Here is a 24,149-nt window from a genome sequence, read left to right as displayed (position 1 = left end):
GTCAGAATTGACTCAGAGGCAGCGGATACCTGGAAGCAACTATGTTTGGTGCGACAACTACTTGAATAAAGGCTGAATGAGTTCATAAACAAAGATTCCGAAGTGTTTTTGTGATAACTGAGTGGGGTGGGCCACCTCTATTAGAAATGTGGTTGCTTAAGAAACAATTTTTTCTTGTTAAAATTATGTTTAAAAAATTAGGACATGCAACAGAAAAAAAGGGAGATAGAACACAACGGAATAGAAAAATGAAGAATATAATATTTTTTCCTTCAGCTACCCAACAAAGCTACTGCCTTATTTCTCCCGGGGCATTTTCAGAATGTCAGAGAACTGCTTATTTCCACTTAATAAATAGAAAAACTGAAGTCAAGAAGCCAAGGTATAATAAGACAAAACAAGGGTGACAGAGAAGCTGGGAGAGCCATACGAAGAAAGGGAGAATCAGTTACCCTGGCAACAGCCCCAAAAGAAAGGGGTCAGAAGGATAGGATGCAAAGGCTCCACGGTCCCCCAGCTCCTCCATGTCCTTTCCTAATGTCAACCCCTATTGGGGTTAGGCAAATTCAGTAGATTTTTCTGCACTTTCCAGTAGGCATCTGTTGCACACAATCCTGTTCTGGGTGTCGTCCAGAATGTAAGAGTGAAGAGTAACAATGAGCTGATAGGATGATGATCGAAGATGCACTGGCTAAACATTTTACATATGTTAACCCATAGTGTCCTGGTGACCAGCATGGCCTCTGGAGTCTGTGTTTAAATCCCAGCTTACCTCCTTACCAGCTATATGACCTCAGCTGAGTTATTTAACATCTCTGTATTTTGTTTACTCATCTGTAAAATGGGGATAATAATTATACCAATCAATTTCAGGCAGGGTCCAATTAAGAAAACAAAACCACAGTAGATATATTTCAACGAAGGGAATTTAATGTAAAGAAATGGTTTCACAGGTACTAGGGTATGGAATGGAAACCGTCGTGGCGTAGTGGTTGAAAGCTATGGCTGCTAACCAACAGGTCAGCAGTATGAATCCACCAGGTGCTCCTTGGAAACTCTATGGGGCAGTTCTATTCTGTCCTATAAGGTTGTTATGAGCCAGAATCGACTTCATGGCAACGAGTTTGGTTTTTTGGTTTAGAGGGCTGAATGGAGCCCTGGTGGCATCCACTGGCCACTCCTTGGAAACTCTTTGGGGCGGTTCTACTCTGTCCTATAGTGTTGCTATGAGTCACAATAGACTCGAAGGCAGTGGTTTTCTGTTTTGTTTTGGAGAAGGCTGAATAAGAAGGGAGGCAACATTGAGGCAAGAGGCAATCACAGATAGTAACCATAGGGATCCTTCAGATTATAGGAACAAAGGGAAGAGGCTGGGATCATCAGAACCTGGACCACTGGAGGAAGAAACCCACTACTAAGTCTATGGGGCCTGGCAGGGCTGGTTCTTGAGTGCAGAACTAAGTTGGAGCCTAGAATCAACAACTGATGCTAGGTGAAGGGCTGTTGCTGTGGGAATACTGCAAGGAATGAGTAGCAAGCAAACAGAAAGAAGTAAATTCCTTCTTACCTCCCACCCTTCCAGTCTCTAGCTAGTGCCCCCTACTGACAGAAAGTAACAGGAAGTTGGCTGCCAAAGAACTGATTTGCAGAGACAAGCTCCAGCCATAAATCAGAGTATAGGAAGATAGGTCTGAGAGACAAGAGCTTAATAACCAGCTCAGTGTTTCACAGGAATATTTTAAGGTGAAATAAGTATTTATACAGTACTTAATTATTTTTTTTAGAATAGTGCCTGGCATGTGGTAAGTGTGTTATAATGCTTTAAAAATAAATAAATAAATCCACCAAAAAGCCAACATGGGAAGGGATATTAGGATCCCATTTTTATCCATGAGAATGCTGAGGCTTAAAGAGGTCAATAAAAGGCCAAAGTTAGTCAGAGGTGAACTGAGAATGGTCTGAATCCAAAGTTGTAACTTTTACCTCTATGAGCCCCTTTGAGGGCAGAAGAAACAGGCACATAAATAAATCATTTCACAGAGAAGTAGCCTATAAAAGTGCAATGGGAGAGATACGAGTAACAGAGTTTGGGAAGCATGAAAGAGGGAGGGAGGGCTGCAGCTGGGGAGCCTGGGGGCAGGGCTTACTGGAGGATATGGTATGTGAGGTGAGGTGAGCTGAGCTGAGCTGAGCTGAGCTGAGCTGAGCTGAGCTGAGCTGAGCTGAGCTGAGCTGAGCTGAGCTGAGCTGAGCTGAGCTGAGCTGAGCTGAGCTGAGCTGAGCAGGAAGGCAGGGCTTCAACTGGCAGATGCTGGAAGCAGAGGAAACAGCCTGAGCAAAGACCCAGAGTGCAGGGCACATACCAGGAGAGGTAAGTGACAAGGCTTACTTCATACGGTCAAAGAGAGGAAATGTTTCTCACTATTCTCCTTTGGTGTAAGAAAATAATACAGCTAAAGTAGCTAAAAATACTACTAGCAGCAATATGAATTAAAGAGTTATTTTAATCATAAACATACAATGTCATGTAGAATATTATTAATCAACGTGTGAAGAAACGGAATTAGCTGAACAATAATGAATTTTTAATGCACTTCTGTATTCTAACCCATACACATAGGGTCATTAAAATCTGTTTACGGAAGACAGATGATATTGTTCCCAGATAGCAGACTAAACTACAGATCTAGCTTGAAGGTAATTTAATATCCCTTAACAATGTACCAAATTTGGTTTCAATCAGGTCCACACCTTGGAAAGTTATCATTTGATTCACATTTATTTAATTCAACCGACTGAGTGCATTCCTGGTGTGGGCACTGTCCCATGAACTGCAGAAGCAAGAAATTGTACATGGTGGTTCTGGTCCTTAAGGAACTCACAATCTGCTAGGGCAATAGGTAACTATGCAAATCTCTGCAATCAGAATGGAAACGCAAAGGTACTAAGCACGCTAGGGATATGGGCACTCTGGTCAGGAGGGAACGGCAATGGGACACCTGCCTACCCAGGAAGCAGCAGTACAACGATGGCAGAAGACAGTAAGTGGGATGTGAGAGGAGAGGGGCCAAGACAAATTCTGGAGACCTCTTAGTTTTACCTAGTGCTGGACCATAAGCCTGGCTAACTAAGGAAGTCAGAGTTCCATGGAGTTGGAAGAAGTTCTGAAAAGTTTTCATGGTTCTGAACCTCACCTCTGTAATACTCTAAAAGTAAAGAAGTTACCATGAAATCAAAAATGAAAAGCACATATGCCAATAATAATAACTAACAGTTTCTGAGCACCTACTATACTCCAAACACTTTAACATAAAATGTTTATTACCAAGGAGCCCTGGTGGCACAATGGTTAAGTGATTAGCTGCTAACTTAAAGGTTGGCAGTTCAAACCCACCCAGTGGCTCAGTGGGAAAAGGACATGGTGATCTCTTCTGTAAAGATTACAGCCAAGAAATCCCCATGGGGCAGTTCTACTCTGTTACATGCGGTCACTATGAGCCAGAATCGACTTGACAGCACCCAACAACAACAAGCTTCTAGTTACCAGCCCCCAGGAACCATTCTTCCCTTCTTCCTTTTAGCAATAGACCTCTCTCCTCTACTGAACTTTAGTAGAGCCCATAGATGCCATCCAGCTAGAGGCAATATTTTCTAGTCTTTCTTGGACTGTAGCTTGATGTGACTGTTTTCACTAGCAGACCGTGACTAGAAGTAATGTGTTCAACTTCCACATCACTTCCCTAAAATTGCTTCCTCTTCATTTCTTCTTTCCCCCTTTCTAGTGGCTGGGATGATGATATATTATTAGCAATGCACCCATGCAGAGGAGGGTGATACTGCAGGGAAGAACACAGCAACGATAGAGAACGAACCTGGGTCCCTTGGCAACTTCGTGGAATAGAGAATTCACCTCCTCTTAGGATTTCTGCTGCATCTAGTGGACCTGCCTCTAGCACCTCTCCCTTCTGTGGCCAAAGAACAAAGACACACACACACACAATAAAAACAATGTTGTTACAGTTATGCCTGGGTAAAGAGGGTATAGGTCACAGGTGAGCATATGTGGGAGAATCTTCCATGGAAACTGTATGAACTTTAGAAAATAAATTATTTAACAATTGTATTTGCTTGTTTGAAGACCTTTGTTGTTTATATCCTGGTTTCTGGCTGAGTTTCAAATGACTGAGGTTACCTATTACAAGTTTCCCAGGTGAGAGCGTTGACATGTTATGGGTTGTTAACCAATGTCATAAAACAATATGTTTACCAACTGTTTAATAAGAAACTAGTTTGTTCTATAAATCTTCATCTAAACTACAAAAAAAAAAAAGTTCTCCAGGTCAGGGAAAGGTCGTTGTATCGAGCAAAGGCAGGCTTGTTCAGCCATTTCTGAGAATTTATTGTGTCAGGTACCAAAGATGGAAACACACACACATATACCACACATCCAATCTCTGCTTCAAGATGTTTGGGGAGATGTGAAAATATACAAAAGAGTGTTAAAAGGAAAGTATCCATTAATATTCTTTTGGTTGAAGCAATCAAAAACCTGATTTAAACTAATTTAAGGGGGAAAATATCATGTATAGGCTTACATAAATGTACAGTCAAGAGTAAACTTGTCTTCAGAATAGGAGGAGGATACAGAATGTGTGGCTAATTGCCTCCATGAACAACTGCCTCCTTGCCATGAGACCAGAGGAACTGGATGGTGCCTGGCTACCATTTCTGAACATTTTGACCAAAGGTTCTATACAAGAATCCTGATCAAAAGAGGAAAATGAAGAACAAAATTTCAAATTCTAATGGACTCCAGACTTTCTGGAGTCCTGGAGATGGGATGAACCCTTGAAACTGTTGCCCTATGTCTTAGTTATCTAGTGTTGCTATAACAGAAATACTACAAGTGGATTGCTTTAACAAAGAGAAATTTATTCTCTCAGAGTATAGGAGGCTAGATGTCCAAATTCAGGGTGCCAGGGCTCTGGGGGAAGGTCCTTTTCATCAATCTTCCCCTGACCTAGGAGCTTCTCAGCACAGGGACCCCAAGTCCAAAGGATGCTCTCCCTTCCGGGTTCATTCTTGGTGATAGGAGGTCCCCATGTCTCTCCTTTTATATCTCAGAAGAGATTGACTTAAGAACAACCTAATCTTGTAGATTGAGTCCTGCCACATTAACATAACTGTCTGTAATCTTGCCTCATTGACATCATAGAGGTAGGATTTACAGCACATAGGAAAATCATATCAGATGACAAAATGGACAATCACACAATACTGGGAATCACAGCCTAGCCAAGTTGACACACATTTTGGGGGGTCACAATTCAATCCATGAACCCTAAAAAATCTTTAATCCTTAAACCAAAAATATCACCTGAAGTCTTCTTAAAACCAAGCAATAGTTTAGCTCAGCTAGTAAAGAACGTCTGCCTCGAGCATTGTGCTCTTTCGAGATCTATCTATACGGGATCAAACTGACAACAGTAACTTGAAAGATTAGGTAGGAAACTTAGGGGGTAGTGGGTTTATGTTAATGGAGGAGGAACAACTCAGAAAAGGAGGGTGAGAATGGTTGCACTGTTGCTGGGTGGAAATCTCAGGTTTTGTTTAGTGCCATTCATCTCAGCCGATAAACGACAGACGGAGGCGGGCAAGTGGAAAGGCGCCTTTATTTCATTGCGTGATGAGAGGGGTTAGTCAGGGCTGCTGCGGCCAAGACTCCTCAGCCAGGGCGAAGGGGGAAGCTTACTTTTAAGCGGTTCATATATATATTTTTTATATGTTACATCAGCAACATTCTTATCATTCTACACCAGAGCAATGGGGTTTACATATAATTTCATGCATCACATTCAGAAAATGGCAATTGAACTCCACCCAGAGGCAGGGAAGTTACTACATATAAGGTCTAAAAGGTTATCCTGAATGTCAACATGGCACCTAAACTGGTATCTACCAGTTTCCTCTAGTTTAGGGCAGCAATTTAGGAGAGGGGAGCAAGGATTTTAACATAAAGCTACCTACGGGTGTGCCAAGCAAGCTGCTGAGGCAGTGGAATTTTCTGTATCCTGGAAGCCTCTGTCTTAGCACAACTTGAAGAATGTAATCAATGTCACTGAATTGTACATGTAGAAACTGTTGAATTGGTGTATGTTTTGCTGTGTCTATTCTCAACATCAACAAAGTAAATTAAAAAAAAAAAGAGTTAAACCTGCCTTCAGGCGTCTAAAGGCTACTGAATTAGGATCTCCATGGATGGGGCCTGGAAATCTGAATATTGCACCCCACCTCTACTCCCAACTCCATCAGGTAATTCTGATCCCTAGTCTGTTTTAGAAAGCACTGTTTTATATAGATCATTTTCAGGTAGTAAATTAGAGATAGGACTGGAGAGGGAAGAGACTGAAGGACCCAACAAACCCAGTGCTGTTGAGTCGATTCCAACTCATAGCAACCCTATAGGACAGAGTAGAACTGCCCCACAGAGTTTCCAAGGAGTAGGATTCAAACTACCAACCTTTTGGTTAGCAGCTGTTGCACTTAACCACTGCGCCACCAGGGTTTACTGAAGACTGAAGTTTACTGAGACTGAAGGAGGAGGCCATTATTCTAGAGGGAGATGAGTGAATCCTGAACCCAGGCAGGGGCAACCCCAAGAACATTATGTAGCATGATGTTTGCTTTATACATAGAGTGGCTAGAACAGACAGTCTGAAGGCTCCTGCAAGGTGAGGCTTGGAAGGGAGTCGGGAGAGAATTGTGCCAACTGTCGGAGGATTCAGGATCCTTATGAAAGGGGTTCCCACTTCCCTTCACTCATCTAACTACTATTTATTGAGCAACTACATGCCAGGCACTGAGCTAGGCATTGAGGATACACAGTTTACAGGCTAAGGGCCTCTTCTCAAGAAGCTTACGTTCTAGGGTGGAGATAGACAAAAACAATCAGAAAAGCTAATTACTGACTGTGTTAAGTTCTATAAAGGCGAGAAAAGCCTGCACTATATAGTCATGAGTGGAGGCTAACACTGAATGGACTGTAGAAAATCCCTTTGTGTTGACAACTAAGTAGAGATTTGAGAGACAGTAATGAGGCAGGGGTTTGGAGGGCTGGGGTATTAGCATTCCAAGCAGAGGCAATACCCCCACCCCGACCCCCGCCAAAAAAAAAAAAAATTGCCAACAAGTTGATTCTGACTCATAGTAACCCTATAGGACAGAGTAGAATCAACCCCCACAGCGTTTCCAAGGAGCACCTGGTGGATTCGAACTGCCACCCCTTGGTTAGCAGCCATAGCACTTAACCACTAAGCCACCTGGGTTTCCCTGAGGTGATAGCAAGTACAAAGACCCTGAGGTGGGAGGGAAGCTGGGTGGGGTGGAGGCACAGGTAGGAGCAAGTGTGGCTAGAGCTCAGAAAGGGGGAGATGGAGCGCGGGATGAGCTTGAAGTTAGCAGGATCCAAGCTATAAGGTAACCCTTAGGCACCGGAAGGAGTTTGGATTTCATTCCACACACATGGAGTATATATTTTAAAAGGAACTCTCTTCACTACCTTGTGGTGAAAGTTTGAAATTAAATTCAAGGTTAGATGGACTTCAAGGTCCCTGTTTGGCTCCAGTAATCCATGGCAGGCTCCATGGGGGTCTCAGTAATTGAAGACCCTATATCAGTACCGCCCAACAGAACTTTCTGCAAAGAAGGAAATGGGCTGTTCAATCCCGTATCCACTATCCTCCTGCGACTTTTGAGCACTTAAACTGTTGCCACTGCAACTGAGGAACTGGATTTTTAATTTTATTTATGCACTTATATTTAAATAGCCGCATGCGGCTAATGGTGCAACGCGACACAGAGCACCGGGTGCCTGGAAATTTCTACTCGGAATCTCAGAGCTAGGATCTTCCCAAAATGGTGGGAGGGGAAGAGGGCATGTTGACTCCTAAACCTTAAATCCCCTCTGTGCGTTCAGCCTTGCCGAGATGGAAAGGCTCAGGAGGCATCCTGAGCTTCACCTTGTCACTAGAGAGCCACGTGCACACGTTTGTGAGAAGCCCTATGCGCGCGCGTTCTCAGCCGATACTCGGCATTGCGAACAAAGGTCTCAGAACCGTTCTTTCCAGAACGCAGCTGCCCCGCGCGCTCGCCGGGCGGTCCAGCCATTGGCGGGAGAGGAACAACCGACCGTGGCGTCTCGCCCCGCCTGCCCTGTAGCGGGGCCGTGTAGATACCAGCTTCAGGCACAGCGCAGGTGGGCCGGGGAAGGTGGGGACCTAGGCACGCTACCAAGTTAAGTTGGGCACTCAGGGACCCCCTCGCCGCGCGGTCGCCTCTCCGTCGCGGGAATAAGGTAGGGTGGGGTGTGGCGCGGGCGGTCACCCGCACCAGATTTGCTTCCTGGGATTGCTTTCGCTTTGTCTGGCGCTTGACTAGGCCTGGGCCACCGCAAGTGGCCGCGCGTCTCAGAGAGCCGTGTAGGTGGCCGCCAAGGAGGGCCGAAGCCTGGCGCATTTAACCCTTCGGGACCGCCTTCTCTCTTCCTGAGGACGCGTCCCTGGCTTAAGCCCAGTTTCCAGCGGCGCGCGTGGGACCTGGCTGGCTGGAAGGCGCCCCTGACCTTGGTCTCTCTCCGGTGCCAGGTCTGCCCTAGGACCATGGGCGCCGCGCTAGGCACGGGTGCACGGCTGGCCCTTCTGCCAGGCCGGGCCTGCGGAGCCCTCCCGAGCTGGGCGAACTCCGCGCCCACCCGAGGCTGCCACTCCAAGGCCGGCCCGGCTCGCCCGGTTCCCCTGAAGAAGCGCGGATACGACGTTACCAGGAACCCGCATCTCAACAAGGTAACGGGGAGGGACGGATGGCCTGAGTGGAGATCCTATGGCAGGCGGGGAGGGGTGCCCCGCCTCCTGGGCCTGGGAAGGATCCTCCCCGGGAGCCCTTCTAGCGGTTTCTGGTTGTGGCCTTGCAGGGGCTTGGCGTGACTCAGTTTGCCTCCCCCGCCCCCCATAGTTAGAGAGAGGTGACTAGTAAGGCGGGGAGCCTAATCTCCTCTTGAGAACAGTTCAGACTGGGTCAAGGTCTTCATGGTCTGTCCCACCTGGTGGGGTCAGATCTCCCTGATACTTGGTAATTCTGCTGATTTGGGGCAGTTCATTTAACCTCTCTGAGTCCACATTTCCTCATTTGTAAAAGACAGAGATGATTGTCTCGGTGTGTTTTGAGGTTTAAAGAGTTAATGGAAGTAGAGTTCTTAGCACAATACCTGGCACCCAGTGAGAATAAATGTCATCTAAGGTATAATTAAAAAACAGAAACAAAACACCGCAGTGGTTAAGAGCTCAGCTGCTAACTAAAAGGTCAGCAGTTCGAATCCACTAGCTGCTCCTTGGAAACCCTATGGGGCAGTTCTACTCTGTCGACTTCCTGGCAATGGTTTATTTATTTTTTTAAGATTATAATTATTATTTTAGGGAAAAGATTAATTTGGGAGTGGGGAGAGAGGAAGAGCTAGAATTAGAGAGCTTTTAGAGCTTGAAGGGTATCAGAGATCCCAGTTGAGACCTTTCATTTTACAGATGAGAAAACCAGACAGAGGGGGACTGCCCAAGGTCACCAGCTAGTTAGTTCTGGCTCTGCCACTCATTCGGGATCTGGGTGCTTTGGTCAAGCGTAGCCCATTGCTAGGTATTTGTGCGTTAACCTGAGCACAGACGTTTGTTTTGGGGGAGCAGAGTTTAGTATCATTGTTTCAGAGGAGCAGGGAGACATAGGATGGTATTTAAACCCAGGAAGCAAGAAACCTAGATTTGAGGCCTGTCTCCCCCTTTCTCACCCCCATCATCCACTTCCTCAGATTGTTTTGGGCATCTCATTTAACTTCTCTAAGGCTCAACTTTCTCCTGCCTAAATGCCATGATAGACCCACCAATCCCACCGCATTTGGTTATTCTGACAATCAAATGAATTACTGAATTTGAAATTATGTTTTAAATGATGTAAAGGTTGGTAAATAAGTAATGACTGCAAAATAAACATTTAAGTGATTTCTTTGACTCAGGATCATGAAATTCAAGTAAGGCGATCTACATGGAAAAGATATTTTTGAGAAAAAAGGAACAACCCTATAGATGCTAAGTATTGTGATTGTTTCCTGCAGAATTAATAAAAGTTAAGAAAAAATCTTTCTGTCTCCACCTATCACACTAACGCCCTGTCTCCCTCAGGAAAAAAAAAAAAAAAATTTTTTTTTTTTTTTTTTTTTAAGAGACCTTAAATCCTGTTACATTACTACTTGGGGATATTTAAGGTGTTTGTATCAGTGTGAATTACTTTGGTAGCAAGTTACAAAGAACTAAAACTAAACAAATAAAACTCTTTTGACTAAAAAAAAAATCTGGAGGAAGGGTTGCTGGCAAGGCTTGATCCAGTAGTCCTAAGGACATCCGTAAGGTTGCAGGCTCTCTCTGCTCTGCTGTCGGTTATGTCACTTGCATCCTCAGTGAAGTCTGTCACCTCAGTGCTGCCTCAGTCCTCTGTCTCCCATTCTTATACCACACTGTGCAGGGATACAGAAACATTCTCTTCTGGTAGCTCCTTGCGGGTGGGGGAGGGGGACAGGTGGGGGGAAGGACACCTTCTCTGAAGTCTCACTGACTCTGATTAGGTTCCCTGCCCATTCTCAAACCAATCACAAAGAACTTAAGCCAGTCAGGGATCACCCCTTGAGTTAAAGGTAGGGTTGGCCCCAGCCACACCAGCTGGCTTATGTAAAGGGATTATGGTTCCCCCACAGTAAAATCTGGGGATTGTTGTCAGAGAAAGGAGGAATGGATGCTGAGAACCAAACAACAAATTCTCACTTCAGGTTCCAAACCCTTTTGACAATAATTGATTTAGAAGCACTGGCATATTACCAACCAGAACTCATTGCTTTGTAAATAGTTAAGAAAGTAAAGGAAGGACTTCAGTGCTTTTCTTTAACTCTAGACTTGTCTTCCGAAAGCACTCTTGTCTCTGTCCCTTTTCCTTGATACATTTTTTTCTCCCAAATAATAGAAATGGCAAGTTGTCCATAAATCTAGGGGACCTGAGCTTTTTGTGATGTTAAATGATATCTTTAATATAGCCCTGAAGTCAGTTGATGCTGGTCTGGGGTGAAGGAGGGACTACAGGGTGAAGCTGAGAGTGTCTGTTGGCATTTTCCATTCACTGACCCTGGGGGAAGCATCAGAGGTAGCTGCACTGCCAGGGAGCTGCCGTGGTTGTCCTTTACTTCCCTCTGGAGTGCACCCTCTTGGTGTCTTGTTGGTCTCCAGCACTCAGAGTCTCCAGGGAAGGCTTGAAACTTGGTGCTGTCCATCAGCCAGATGGGGAGGCCTGTGCTGAGGTTAAATGGAACAACTGAGGTTGTCACTAAGAAAACATAAATGCAGCTTTGAAACAAACGTCTTCTGTGCTGTGCTTCGCGAATCTGTTTGTGGATAGATCTTTTTGTACTGGACAGTAAGCGACTCCAGGGCGGGGACTGAGTTTCATGCATCTGTCTTCCCTTTCTGCACAGCGGTCCACTGGGGAATGTTTCATGAAGGATCTAGCAAGGGCATGAACGCGAAGTTTAACATAAAATTCTTGGAATGAGTTCACTACATTTGACGCTCACTTTTGACGATCGGGAGAGGTATTTAAGTTGAAGCTTGGGCCAGAGGATGGTCAGGAGGTAGAATTCTCTGAGAGAGAAGAGCTGCTAAGCAGGGCATTAGCTGCTGTTTTGCAACCATTGGGTTTTGGCCTGGCTCAGCCATGCCCTTGCCACGTGATCTGTGATGACTCTCATGAGCTCCTCGGCCCATGTTACATCACTGTTGGGAGGAGCATAGGAGATAACCCTGTGAAATCACTTTGAAAATTGTAATGTGTTAAATGAGGAGCCCTGGTGGTGCAGTGGTTTTTGGCTGCTAAGCAAAAGGTCAGTGGTTCGAATCTACCAGCTGCTCCACTGGAAAAAGATGTGGCAGTCTGCTTCCATAAAGATTACAGCCTTAGAAACCCTATGGGCAGTTCTACTCTGTCCTGTAGGGTCACTATGAGTTGGAATTGACTTGACGGCAGTAGGTTTTGGGAGTGTGTTAAATATTGGGTGATTCATGTTGATGATTCTTAGAATGAAGGGCCCTTAGAGATTATCTAGTCTGGAATTTTACAGACTGTGAGTCACAAACTGGGGACATGAAATCTGTTTAGTGGGTCTAACCAGCATTAAAAAAAAAAAAAAAAAGGATTAGAAAACCCCAGAAGATAAGCTAGATAACTGAGATCTTCAAAAAATTAAACGCTTATGCTCATCAAAAGATTTCACCAAAAGAATAAAAAGAGAGGACCCACAGACTGGGAAAGGATTTTTGGCTATTACAAATCTGACAAAGGTCTAATCTCTAAAATGTACAGAAAATCCAGCTCCTCTCCAAGAAAAAGACAAATAATCCAATTAAAAAATGGGCAAAGAAAAAAAAAAAAAAGAGCAGACACTTTGCCAAAGAAGACATTCAAGTGGCCAATAGTCACATGAGGAAATGGTCTCGATCGCTAGCCAGTAGAGAAATGCAAATCAAAACCATAATGAGATACCATTTCACCCCAGCATTACTGGCACAAATCAAAAAAGCAGGAAATAACAAATGCTGGAGAGGCTGTGGGGAGATGGGAACTCTTATGCACTGCTGGTGGGAATACAAAATGATACAACAATTTTGGAAGACGATATGGGGCTTCCTTAGAAAATTAGAAATAGAAATACCATATGATCTAGCAATCCCTCTCCTAGAAATATACCCTAGAGAAGTAAGAGTCGTCACATGAATAGACATACACACACCCATGTTCATTGCAGCATTGTTCTAAATAGCAAAAAATAGGAAACAACCTGGATGCCGATCAACAGATGAATGGATAAACAAACTGTGATACATGCACACAATGGAGTATTATGCAACGATAAAGAACAACGATGAATCTGTGAAGCATCTCATAACGTGGATGAATCTGGAGGGCATTATGCTGAGTGAAATAAGTCAATCACAAAAGGACAAATATTTTATGAGACCACTACTGTAAAAACTCATGAAAAGGTTTACACACAAAAAGAAACATTCTTTGATGGTTATGAGGAAAGGGAGAAGTGGGGATGGAAAAGCACTAAATAGACAATAGGTAAGTGGTAACTTTGGTGAAGGGTAAGGTAGTACACAATACTGGGGAAGCCAGCACAACTTGAACAAGGTAAGGTCATGGAAGCTCCATAGATACATCCAAACTTCCTGAGGGACTGGATTGCTGGGCTGAGGGCTGTGGGGACCATGGTCACGGGGAACATCTAGCTCAATTAGCATAACATAGTTTATAAAAGAAAATGTTCTATATTCTACTGTGGTGAGTAGCATCTCGGGTCTTAAAACACTGTTAGCGACCATCTAGGATACTCCAGGGTCTCACCCCTTTGGGAGCAAGAAAGAAAGAAGAAATCTAAAGATACAAGGGAAAGATTAGTCCAAAGAACTGATGGGCCATATCTACCACGGCCTCTGCCAGACAGAGTCCGGTAAAACTAGATGGTGCCCAGCTACCACGACCGACTGCTCTGACAGGGATCACAATAGAGGGTCCCAGACAGAGCTGGAAAAAAATATAGAACAAATTCAAACTCAAAAAGAAAGACCAGACTTGCTGGCCTGACAGAGGCTGGAGAAACCCTAAGAGTATGCCCCCAGACACCTTATCAGCTCAATAATGAAGTCAATCCTGAGGTTCACCGTTCAGCCAAAGATTGGACAGGCCCATAAAACAAAACGAGAATAAAGGGGCACAACAGCCCATGAGCAAGGATGAGGAGGCAGGAGGGGACAGGAAAGCCGGTACTAGGGAACCCGACATTGAAAAGGGAGAATGTTGACATGTGGAGTTGTTAACCAATGTCATAAAACAATATGTATACTGTTTAATGAGAAACTAGTTCTGTAAACCTTCACTTAAAGTACAGTAAAAATAATTAAAAAAAAAAAGGATTAGAATAGAAGAATATCAAATACATTGCACTTAATTAAGATGAGTATACTAGGTCACAATGTACAATGCCAGTTTTTACTGTGGAATGTAGTTTAAAAGTGTGTTTCACAGTTATTGTTCTCACCCAACATCCTCATTTTCAGCTAAAGAGACAGGGTGAGGAAGTCACATGACTCCACAGAGATTGTCATTGGTTGTAGAAGTGGGCAGAGGCAGCCCACCCTGATTTTCAGTCCCCTGCAAGAGTTGTGATGATTCTCATTCACACGTGCTTTGGCTGACTTAGGCATATTCCTGATGATGACAGAATTGGATCTAGATTATTCCAAATTTCCTCCAGGATTCTAGATTTTCTGAATGATGCAAATTCTCTAATACATTAACTTCTATTTCCTTTTTTTTTTTTTACTAATTGTCTTAGTCATCTAGTGCTGCTGTAACAGAAATACCACAAGTGGATGGCTTAAACAAAGAAATTTATTTTCTCACAGTTCAGTAGGCTAGAAATCCAAGTTCAGGGTGTCATCTCCAGGGGAAGGCTTTCTCTCTCTGTCAACTCTGGAGGAAGTTCCTTCTCATCAGTCCTCTGCTGGACGGGGAGCTTCTCCACACCCTGCTCACGGCACTGTTTTCTTCCTCGCACTGAGCTTGCTGGTTTGTCTCCCAGTCTAGACGGTAAACTTCTTGAGGACAGAGACTCTGTCTTATCACATGACATTCCCTGGGTCTGACTTTAGCTATTCAAGAAATATTTGTTCTTTACGTGGTCTCAATCCAGTCATGGCCTCGTTCCTCTCAATTTTATTACTGTCGCTACTTCACTATTCGCCTGATGTTCTGATTGCCTATTTTGAAGCAAATGCACTTATTTGACTCCAATCTTACTAGACTTCAGGCCATTTTGCTAAATGGGCATGTTATTTCTAAGAGTATATCAGTTTCCCCTTTGATCCACACGCTAACAGGGATTTTTGCCATAAAATTCCACTGCCCCTTCACTTGCTTCTCTGCAGGTTTTTTTTTTTTTTTTCAATCCTAGAGCTCGATGTTCAGGGAATGAATAAGAAGAGTGCTAAGTCAAATCACTGTGACTGTGGATGAGCACATTTCATGCAGTGGAGCCCTCAGAAACTGCAAGGCCCCCACTAGTGACCACCTTCCCAAATGGACTCTGAGTTTTGCTGAATGAACATGTAAGGGCTTGGTGGCCAGCACTTGAGCGTTGGCTGCACGCCTGAGGCTGGACAGGTTTCAGCTGAATCTCTCCAGATTCAGTGGTGATTTATTAGACTCCTACATATCAAGTATTTGCCTTTGAGTGAAGTATGTTTCTATTCAGTGCCAGTTTGAAGCTAGATTTTGTCTCCTTTTGGTGGGGAAGTCATTGTAGACCTGGCTCATTGGTCAATCAGGAGATGATTGCTAGGTTGTATAGAACATTAGAAGTTTATTGGTGATGCTGTTGTTTGCCCTGAAGGCAGATAACATGTTTTCCTGAGACCTCAGCTTCAGAAGTGATGTAGAATTGGGCCTCCTTGATTGAAAGAGAAGCAATGGATTATTAAAAAAAATAATAAATATTAATTCCAGAAGCAGCAATTTACTCTAGACTTGAGCTTCTTGTGCAGTGACTCAGGGCATTGAAGCTTAGATATTGTACAGGTATTTTAAAAATAAACAGGCAGAGGCAGGTTGGAATTAAATTTGTCCCAGTTGAATACTGTCTTAGCTTCTTGGGATTGGTAAGCATTGGCGTTAGGGCTTTGTGCTTGGAATAGCTTAAAGAACTCATATTGATTAGGCTAAAGGTAAGGCACCTGTAACAAAGTCAACCCCAAATACAAAGGCTTAAACAAGACGGAAGCATATTTCTGTCTCATGAGCAACTCAAGTTTGGCAATCCTGCGTTGGTGTGTGGATTGATTTTGTCATTCATGATGCAGTATGGCTGCTCTAGCTTCTGCCAGTGATTCCATACAGAAGCCTGTGGGAAGGGGAAATGGGAGAAAGGGAAGGCATGACTTTTCCTTTTAAGGGCACAATTTCGAAGTTGCAAATGTCCCTTCCACTCATATCTAGTTGACCAGAAATTGATCATATGCCACACCTAGCTGCAAGAGGACCTGAGAAATATAATCCTTAGCTGGGTATCCATGTGTTCAGCTAAAAATTCTACACCATTAAAGACAGAGAGAATGGATATTGAAGATATGTCACAAAATGTTTATCTGGAAGCTTTCATTCTTTTAGTCTGTCAATTTTACCCCAACCTTTAAAATTCATCAGTTTCTTTACATCTCCAGAGCCTTGTTCACGCCATCATCTCATGTCTACATTATGCAAGAGCCTCCTAATTGGTCTCTCACCTTCCTGTCTTGTGCCTTTCAATCTATTCCTCTAGGTCCATGGATCACACTTGAGAGCTGCTGGCTCTGGCTAAAACCTTGGATCCCTCTCTTTCTTTCATACTTTCTCTAACATGGTGAATTACCTTCTTCAAGGCTTCTCACTTCTCAGTGAGACCTCTCTGACCACCCTATCTGAAGTTGTAAGCAGTCCTTTCAACCTTCTTAATTCCCCTTAACATATTCTTTTCCCCCATAATATTTGGTACTTCCTAGCATACTATTTGGTAACTCTAGTGGCATAGTGGTTAAGAGCTACGGCTGCTAACCAAAAGCTCAGCAGTTCGAATCCACCAGGCGCTCCTTGAACTGCCCTGTGGGGCAGTTCTACTCTGTCCTCTGGGGTCACTATAAGTCAGAATCCACTCGACAGCAATGGGTTTATTTGTTTTTTGGAGAGTTCTATTTAATTAGCTTGTTTTATGTCTATTGTTTGTGTTTTCCCACTGTAATATAAGCCCCATGAGGGCAAGGATTTTTATTTGTTCACTGATGTATCTCAGGTACTTAAAACTGTTCCTGGCCCATGTTTGGTGCCTCAGTAAACAGTTATCAAATGAGGGAATCATTCAGATACATGTGAATTAAATCCTGTCCCTTCTCTCCACCCTCCTCTTTCACCAAAGCTCCCTTCTTTCACCCAGGTGCCTCTTCTTCCTCAGTGTTCCCACCTGTGGTGTTTTTAAGACCAGGATCTCTCTGTCTGAAGTGTAGTTAAATCTCATACTAGCCCTCTTGTGCCCAGAGGCCCACTGTTAGCCACACAGGTCCTGAGTGAAGACTGGAGGAGCTCAGCACAGAGATGCCGACTCCCTGTTTCCGGTTTTATCTCCATTGAACAAAGCCTGGGGAAGAAAGAGGCCCTGTTCAGAAGACATAGCTGTTGGCCTTGGAACAAGAAGTAAATGGGAATAATTCTTGAGGCCCATGGAAAAAACCAAAGGAGGGAAGTCTAGGAGGTGGTCCAGAGGATAGGAGGCCCCAGCTTCTGTCAGCATTCCCAGCTTCTTGGAACTCCCACCCTCCACTTTGAGTCCCTACAGCCCTCATCCCTGCTCTGAATCCCTCCAATTGCCTCATGCTGAGGATGCCTCCTGAAGACAAGCAAAACCATACCAGGAAGAGGTCCATCTCCCTGGGGTCCAAAAATCAAGGGAGTATGGGATGGGATTCCAGAAGCCCAGACAGAGGGAGTTACTTCTCCTGGAATCGGAAGTTAATACTCAGAAAGCGTTTTCTCCTAAACATGTTAAAATAGTTGACTTATTCTCAGAGAAAGTATATAAGTGTTTAATAAGCATTTGTGTAATCATTATGAAGACTCTTCAGAAATGTTGGGTTATGTTTATAAATGTGTAAGTCAGACTACAAACTCTATGCCCTTGAGTATGACTATAAAAAGATGTAACTCTGTAAAAAGAATTGGAAGGAAATATATGAAAATGATTGTTAGGGCAGTGGGATCATGGGGGGATTTTTGTCCATTTTACACAGTTTTCTTTAAGGTTCTTTTCAATTTTAAGTTACAGTTTCTCTTGGGAATTGAGTTTCTCAAGACAACTAACCAACATTCAGACCAACTTTTGGAACCTGACCCATCTGTAGCATATGGGTGGCATACCTCTACAGTGGAAATCTCTCTGAAACAGTCTTCTTTCAAGCTTTCTCTGCATATAATTAGTTGTCTTCGAGAGGCAATATGTTTAGATTCATGTAAAAACAGAACATTAACCCAGGAACCTTCTGTCCGTTCTAAAAACAGCTGTAAACATTAATATCTAGATTATAAGCAGCAACACTGGAGGGCAGATCCCATACAGAAGTATGTGTTGTCTGGTTTAGACCTAGCCAGCTGGCACAGGAAGCCAGTCTGAATCTGGGCTCTATATATGGAGTCCCTTTATATGCTTTTTCAGACTCCTCTCTAGTCTCCCTGTTTCCAATTTCTCTTGGTCATCTTTGGCCCTTGTAAGCTCCGGAGTTTATGGCTTTATTTTGTTTTGCATTTTTGTCATTTCTAGCAAAGGTTTCTTTTATCATCTACTCCCTTCTTTTCAAATGTTAGTCTTTAGTGCAAGGGGGAAAAAGGCCTTTTGATTTGTATGGCCACTGCGAGAGGATCAGTAATGTGCAGCACTTTTGTTTTGCACAGGCATGGATTGCAGTGAGCTTCAAAACCCTTCACTTGGATGTGTAGAAAGTACATTGAGAAATCTTTTGGCGGTGGTGTCTGACTGCCTCTCCAATGCTGAGCACGAAAGATGCTCTTTGATTATGCGATGCAATCTGACAAGTATCCTATGATGGGGGTGCCAAGGTCACTGGTTAAAAGCATGTATTCGTTCTGTACCCAAAGGGTTGCCTGGCAGCCTGGTTAAAACGTAGCTCCTACCAAAAGGACACAGTAAGGAGTAGAGTGTAACCGGCCATTTGAGGAGAGGTGTTTTTGATGGAAAGATCATCAGCTTTTAAGGAACTTGGATAAAAGAAAATCAAAGCTGCATTTGCTTTTAAAAGTAGTTATTGAAAGCTAGAGGGATAATGGGGATAAAGCCGAATGATTATCAACTTGAGAATATTGTTTTTAAAAAAGCACTACGTCTAGATTCTGTATTGTTATTTGGTAGCTGATCTGCATGAAGCCCGTAGCGTAACTGGTTCTGAAACATCCTCCCCTCTGATGGAGAAGGCCGACTCTCTTGGCTTCTTCATTTTGTTTTGTGTTACTCTTTCAGAAAACAGAAGGAGGGAGGCATGTCTGCCCAAGCAAGCATCCCTTTGAGTTATTGAACTGTGTGGTGACTTTCCTGCAGGAGAGGGATGGCCGAGCAAGTCCCCTAAAAAGGCCATTATGGTGCTGGAATGCCTTATGGAGGAAATTCAAATAATTATTATAATAGCTAACATTTTTTAGAACATACAGTGTGCTGGGAATTGTTCTAAGCACTTCATATAATGAACTCCTTTGAGGTAGATGCTGTTCTTATCTTTTAAGGTAGATAATAACTGTTACTATCTTTTGAGGTAGGCATTGTTATCATTCTTATATGACAGGTGAGAAAACTGAGGCATTGTTATTATTCTTATATGACAGGTGAGAAAACGGAGGCACTAATAGTGTAGCTAATTTGCCCAAGGTCATGCAGCTCATAGTGGCAGATCTGGGTCTTGGGTGCAGGCCATCAGGTTTCAGGGCCCACACACTCCTTCCCTATGCTGTACTGCCACTTTTGGTGTGCAAGTACCCTCTAACTAGGGCATGGATTCTGATGTGCTGTGTCCTTTTCAGGGTCCTAACGAGGCTCTTCTCTGCTGTGATCTGGCCTCATTATTCTTCTACTTCTCTGACTAGGTATTATCACTTCCTCTGGCTCTTTTAGAATTATAGAATCTCAGAGTTGAGATCACTTTAAAGATCATTGGATGTCTTCTTCTTACCCTCTAAATGTGTAATTTTCCTAAGATTAATTTTTTATTTATTAAATTTGTTCAGAAGACATTTGCTGATTTCCTGTTATGTTCTAGGCAGTGAAGCCCCTGGGGTAAACACAACACTTTCTCTGCCTTTGAGAAGCTTACAGTGTAAACGGGTGTGAGCCAGGACCAGTTAGTAAAAGGGTAGGTGAAATGACAAGAGTGTGCATACAAGTGCTATAGGAGCAGGGAAGAGGGGTGCAGAGAAGTCTTCCCATGGGAGTACTGTCAGAGCTGACACCCAGTGGAAGGGTAGGAGTTGACAGATGAAGGTGCAGGGGGACAAGTTTCCTAGGTCAGACCGTGAGAGGGAATGACAACCTCTCCGAGAATGGGCTGCCCGTTATTTTTGTGGATGAACGTGCAGAAATTGAGTAATAGACCTATTATGTTATAAAGGGAGCCCTGGTGGTGCAGTGGTTAAGAGCTCGGCTGCTAACCAAAAGGTCAGCAGTTCAAATCCACCAGCCGCTCCTTGGAAACCCTATGGGGCAGTTCTCCTCTGTCCTGTAGGGTCACTATGAGTCAGAATCGACTCAGTGGCAACATTTTTTTTTTCTATGTTATAAAGGGTCCCATTTTCAGAGGGCAAAACAGTATTATAAAATCTCTGCTTCCATAAGTAGAGTTAATGATGTACTTCCCGTACTTTGACAGGCCTTTTTATTTTATTCTTTTCCTTGTGTCTGTGTTGCATAACTCCTGGGGGCACTACTCACATCGGGTTCACTTGCCAAAATCTTCAGCACAGTTCAGAGCTTGGCATCTTCAGTGCCACCTCTGCCCAGATGATGCCATGTGGAAGAATTCCTTCATCCTCCACACCTCTCTGGCATTTTGCTTGTGTAGCCACATCCCTTTTCACATTTTACCTCAAAAAAAAAAAAAAAAAAAAAAACCCACTGCCGTCAAGTCGATTCCAACTCATAGCGACCCTATAGGACAGAGTAGAACTGCCCCATAGAGTTTCCAAGGAGCACCTGGCAGATTGGAACTGCAACCTCTTGGTTAGCAGCCGTAGCACTTAACTACTGCGCCACCAGGGTTTCCCATTTTACCTCAGTCTACATTTATTAGTGCATGTGTCTGTCTCTATTAGTTGACATCATCTTCAGAGCCAGGACCCTGCCTTAAGCATCAGATGGCCAGCAGGATGCCTTCCTCATAGGATCCTCCCACCAAAAATTAGTTACATGCATTACTTTCACATTCCCTCCTCCTACACAGATCAGAAACTACATGGAAATGGTGAAGACCGATTATATACCAATTTTATCTGCCGTCTCTTCTGAAAACATAGTGCAAGGCTTGATCTGACAGTATAAATTATTTTTAGATTGCTCTGTGGGGCTTGGAGAGTTGTTGCAAATCAAGAGAAACCTTTTATTCTAGCTAAATAAAAATGCACCCAGAATTTGGGAATACATTTCTGTAAGAGAGTTTTCTGCTCTGATGCTGTACCAGGTATACTTCATCTAAAGAACAGTACCTTTATGATGAGACTATTTATTCTCATCCTTGAGGCTGCTTTAAAGACATTAAATTTGGACCTGCTGTAACTAGCAACAGGATTTGGGGGCTTATGGAAAGTAGTCAGCTAGAACTTGTGATCCCCCAGCCTGTGATGAGGCAGTAGAGCAGACTTGCTAAAATCTACGGACTTGAAGTCAAAAGCCCAAGTTTACAGTCCAAGCTCTGCCATTCATAGATGTGAGATTTTGGGAAGATTATGTCATTTCCCTGAGCCTGTTTCATTGTCTGTGAATAGAATTGATGATAAAGTATACCTAATTCACAGCTGCTATAATGATTTAATAAAATTATGTAAAGCTCACTGTAAGTGCTCAATTTATTCTCCATGAATCCATGTCTGTAAAGCTGCTGTTCCATTCCTAGAGCAGTGTGGGCTGCAGAAGTCACAGACACAGTAGGGTTTAGACTTGTCCTTGTCTTCTTAAAGCATTCAGTCTAGAAGGGAAGAGGAAGATCGAGGAATCTAAACTCATTGCCCACAGGCCTAGACTACATCTAATTTTGGCAGAGACATGATAAGAAAGAAGCGAGCCAGGGAAGAGGTAGCCTGGCTGGAGTCTTCCATGATAATTTCTCTGTACTTGATGGAGCTTAAGCTTGGATGATCTGATGTCTGAAAGAACCTTAAGTAAAAATGTGTCTAACAGCAGAAAACTCAAGTGCTGTTTGAAAAGCTGGTGGTTCTGGAAATAATACAAGAAGTTGAGGCTGGTGGTGCAGGGAGTGGTCATCGTCACCGTACCCTGAAGTTTCAGGAGTCTCAGGATTTTGTCCGAATGTATTTGGCACATTTCTAACCCAAATTTTAAACTTACCCTGAAAAAAATAAATCCAAACTCAGCTCGGTCAGTCGATCAGTCAGTTGGTCTGTCTCTCTGTGATCTATCTGTCAACCATCTACCTACCTACCAACCAACCTACTGTCTACCTCCCTACCTATCTACCCTCTTATACATACTATAACATTCCTGTTCTCATGAGATTATAATAGCAAGAGGTTGTCTGCCATAGTAGTTTAGTCTAAAAGTTTAAATGTTGGTTCAAATCCAGCAGATGAAGCAGGGCATTTTAGAATGGCCCTACAGTCTCATAGGGTAAATTAATAAATACTTGTATATGCATGTTTTAAGTGAGCATCTGTCCTCTGTTCGGGGGCAAGCATTCCTCAAAGGGTGGTTAAGAGGTCTTCTTGCCCAACCCTTTGTCTCCAGGCAGGTAAAATCTGTTTCTCTGTTTCAGAGAAGGTGTCACAGGCCCAGAGGGGTTGGATGTCCTGCCCAGGAAGTGAGTAATGAAGAGTCACTCTCGCCCTTCTTGGGAGGTCTTTCTTCTCTTACACCCGCTGCCTTTGAAAGGTAGCACTTTTCCTGCAATCCTGAAACAGTCGCCTTAGGCAGAAATGCTTTTGAGTCTCTCCCATAGGAAGGCAGATAAGATGCTATTAAACACTGTCGCATATTGCAAACCTAAACGCTTGTTGATGTGGCACCTGCTGTCACTTCCTGTGTGTCCATTTTTGATGGATGGACTGTTCCCAGCTCCTGCTTTCCCTTTTGGGTTTTCTGTTTTTCTTTGCAGTAATGTGATCTTGAAGACAAAATACAAGCCATTTGACAGAAAGCTTGGTCATCACATACTCTCCCTTCTTATCACATTGGTTTTATTTTTGGTTTCTTCTAGCCCATAATTAACGGTTTTGACCAGTGAAATCACTTGAGGTCACAAGGACAGTGAACAACAATGCACTTGCCGCTGGGTGAAACGGGAGTAGAGATGGATGGTGTGAAAAGGAGCCTATAACAGCCATTTTTAGAAACAGGCTTTGAAATTTGCCTGTCAGAGCTGAAAGATTTCCCCTGGTCTCATACTCCACCAGCTACCAGGAGCTTCTCCTCATATCTGGGGAGTCTCAGAAGCTGCATAGCTGTGCCTGTGGGAGATGATGGCTTGGGTGGCAGTGGGGCAGCTGGCCAGGTGTTGCTGGGAGGGAGGGCTTGCTGAGCAGAGGACAGTCCTGCCTGCAGTAACCTGCTCTATGGGAGGCTGGAGGACTCTGAGTGTCCTCAGCTGTTCTGTTGACTGAGTTGTTCAGTGTTCTGTGATATTCTACCAGTCATCTGGACACAGAGTCAGCTGCCTCCCCTGGGACTCCGAGTTGCTGGAATAATAATATTAGAAATAATAATAACAAACACTTATATAATGCCTGGAGCCCTGGTGGTGCAGTGGTTAAGAGCTCGGCTGCTGACCAAAAGGTCAGCAGTTCAGATCCACCAGCTGTTCCTTGGAAACCCTATGGGGCAGTTCTACTCTGTCCTCTAGGGTCACTATGAGTCAGAATTGACTCGATGGTAATGGGTATATAATGCCTATCATGCCAAGTGCTCTTATAGGTCTTTAAATGTATTTCCAAGCAGGAAAAAAAATATATCATGAAGAAGGTAAATTCTGCCTACAGTTCTCTCACCTTTGGTTTCCAAGGCCCCCTCTCTCTTAGCAGTCTCTATATAAGGCATATCCTCAGTGTCTTTACAGCACCCCTGGACTGCCAACCTAAATGAACCTTTTCATCTTACAGGGTCCTGCTTCATGCCTTAGATCTCAGCTCTTCTTTACTCCCTTCCTTGCTTCCCCATCCATCCATCCATCCATCCATCCATCCATCCATCCATCCATCCA

At 43.7% G+C, this 24,149-nt stretch overlaps 1 protein-coding gene across 1 annotated transcript in view; it reads left to right on the top strand.

Moving 5' to 3' along the window:
* The first annotated feature begins 8,657 nt into the window (after positions 1-8,657).
* ME3 (malic enzyme 3) overlaps positions 8,658-24,149 on the top strand; it is a 224,818-nt gene continuing 209,326 nt past the window's right edge. The window contains exon 1 of the mRNA XM_023558533.2: positions 8,658-8,840. Coding sequence (XP_023414301.2) covers positions 8,658-8,840 — 183 coding nt within the window. The remainder of the gene's footprint in view (positions 8,841-24,149) is intronic.

Source organism: Loxodonta africana, chromosome 7 (genome assembly GCF_030014295.1).
Source record: "Loxodonta africana isolate mLoxAfr1 chromosome 7, mLoxAfr1.hap2, whole genome shotgun sequence".
Classification (NCBI taxonomy): domain Eukaryota; kingdom Metazoa; phylum Chordata; class Mammalia; order Proboscidea; family Elephantidae; genus Loxodonta; species Loxodonta africana.
This window is presented reverse-complemented; position numbering and strand designations above follow the sequence as displayed.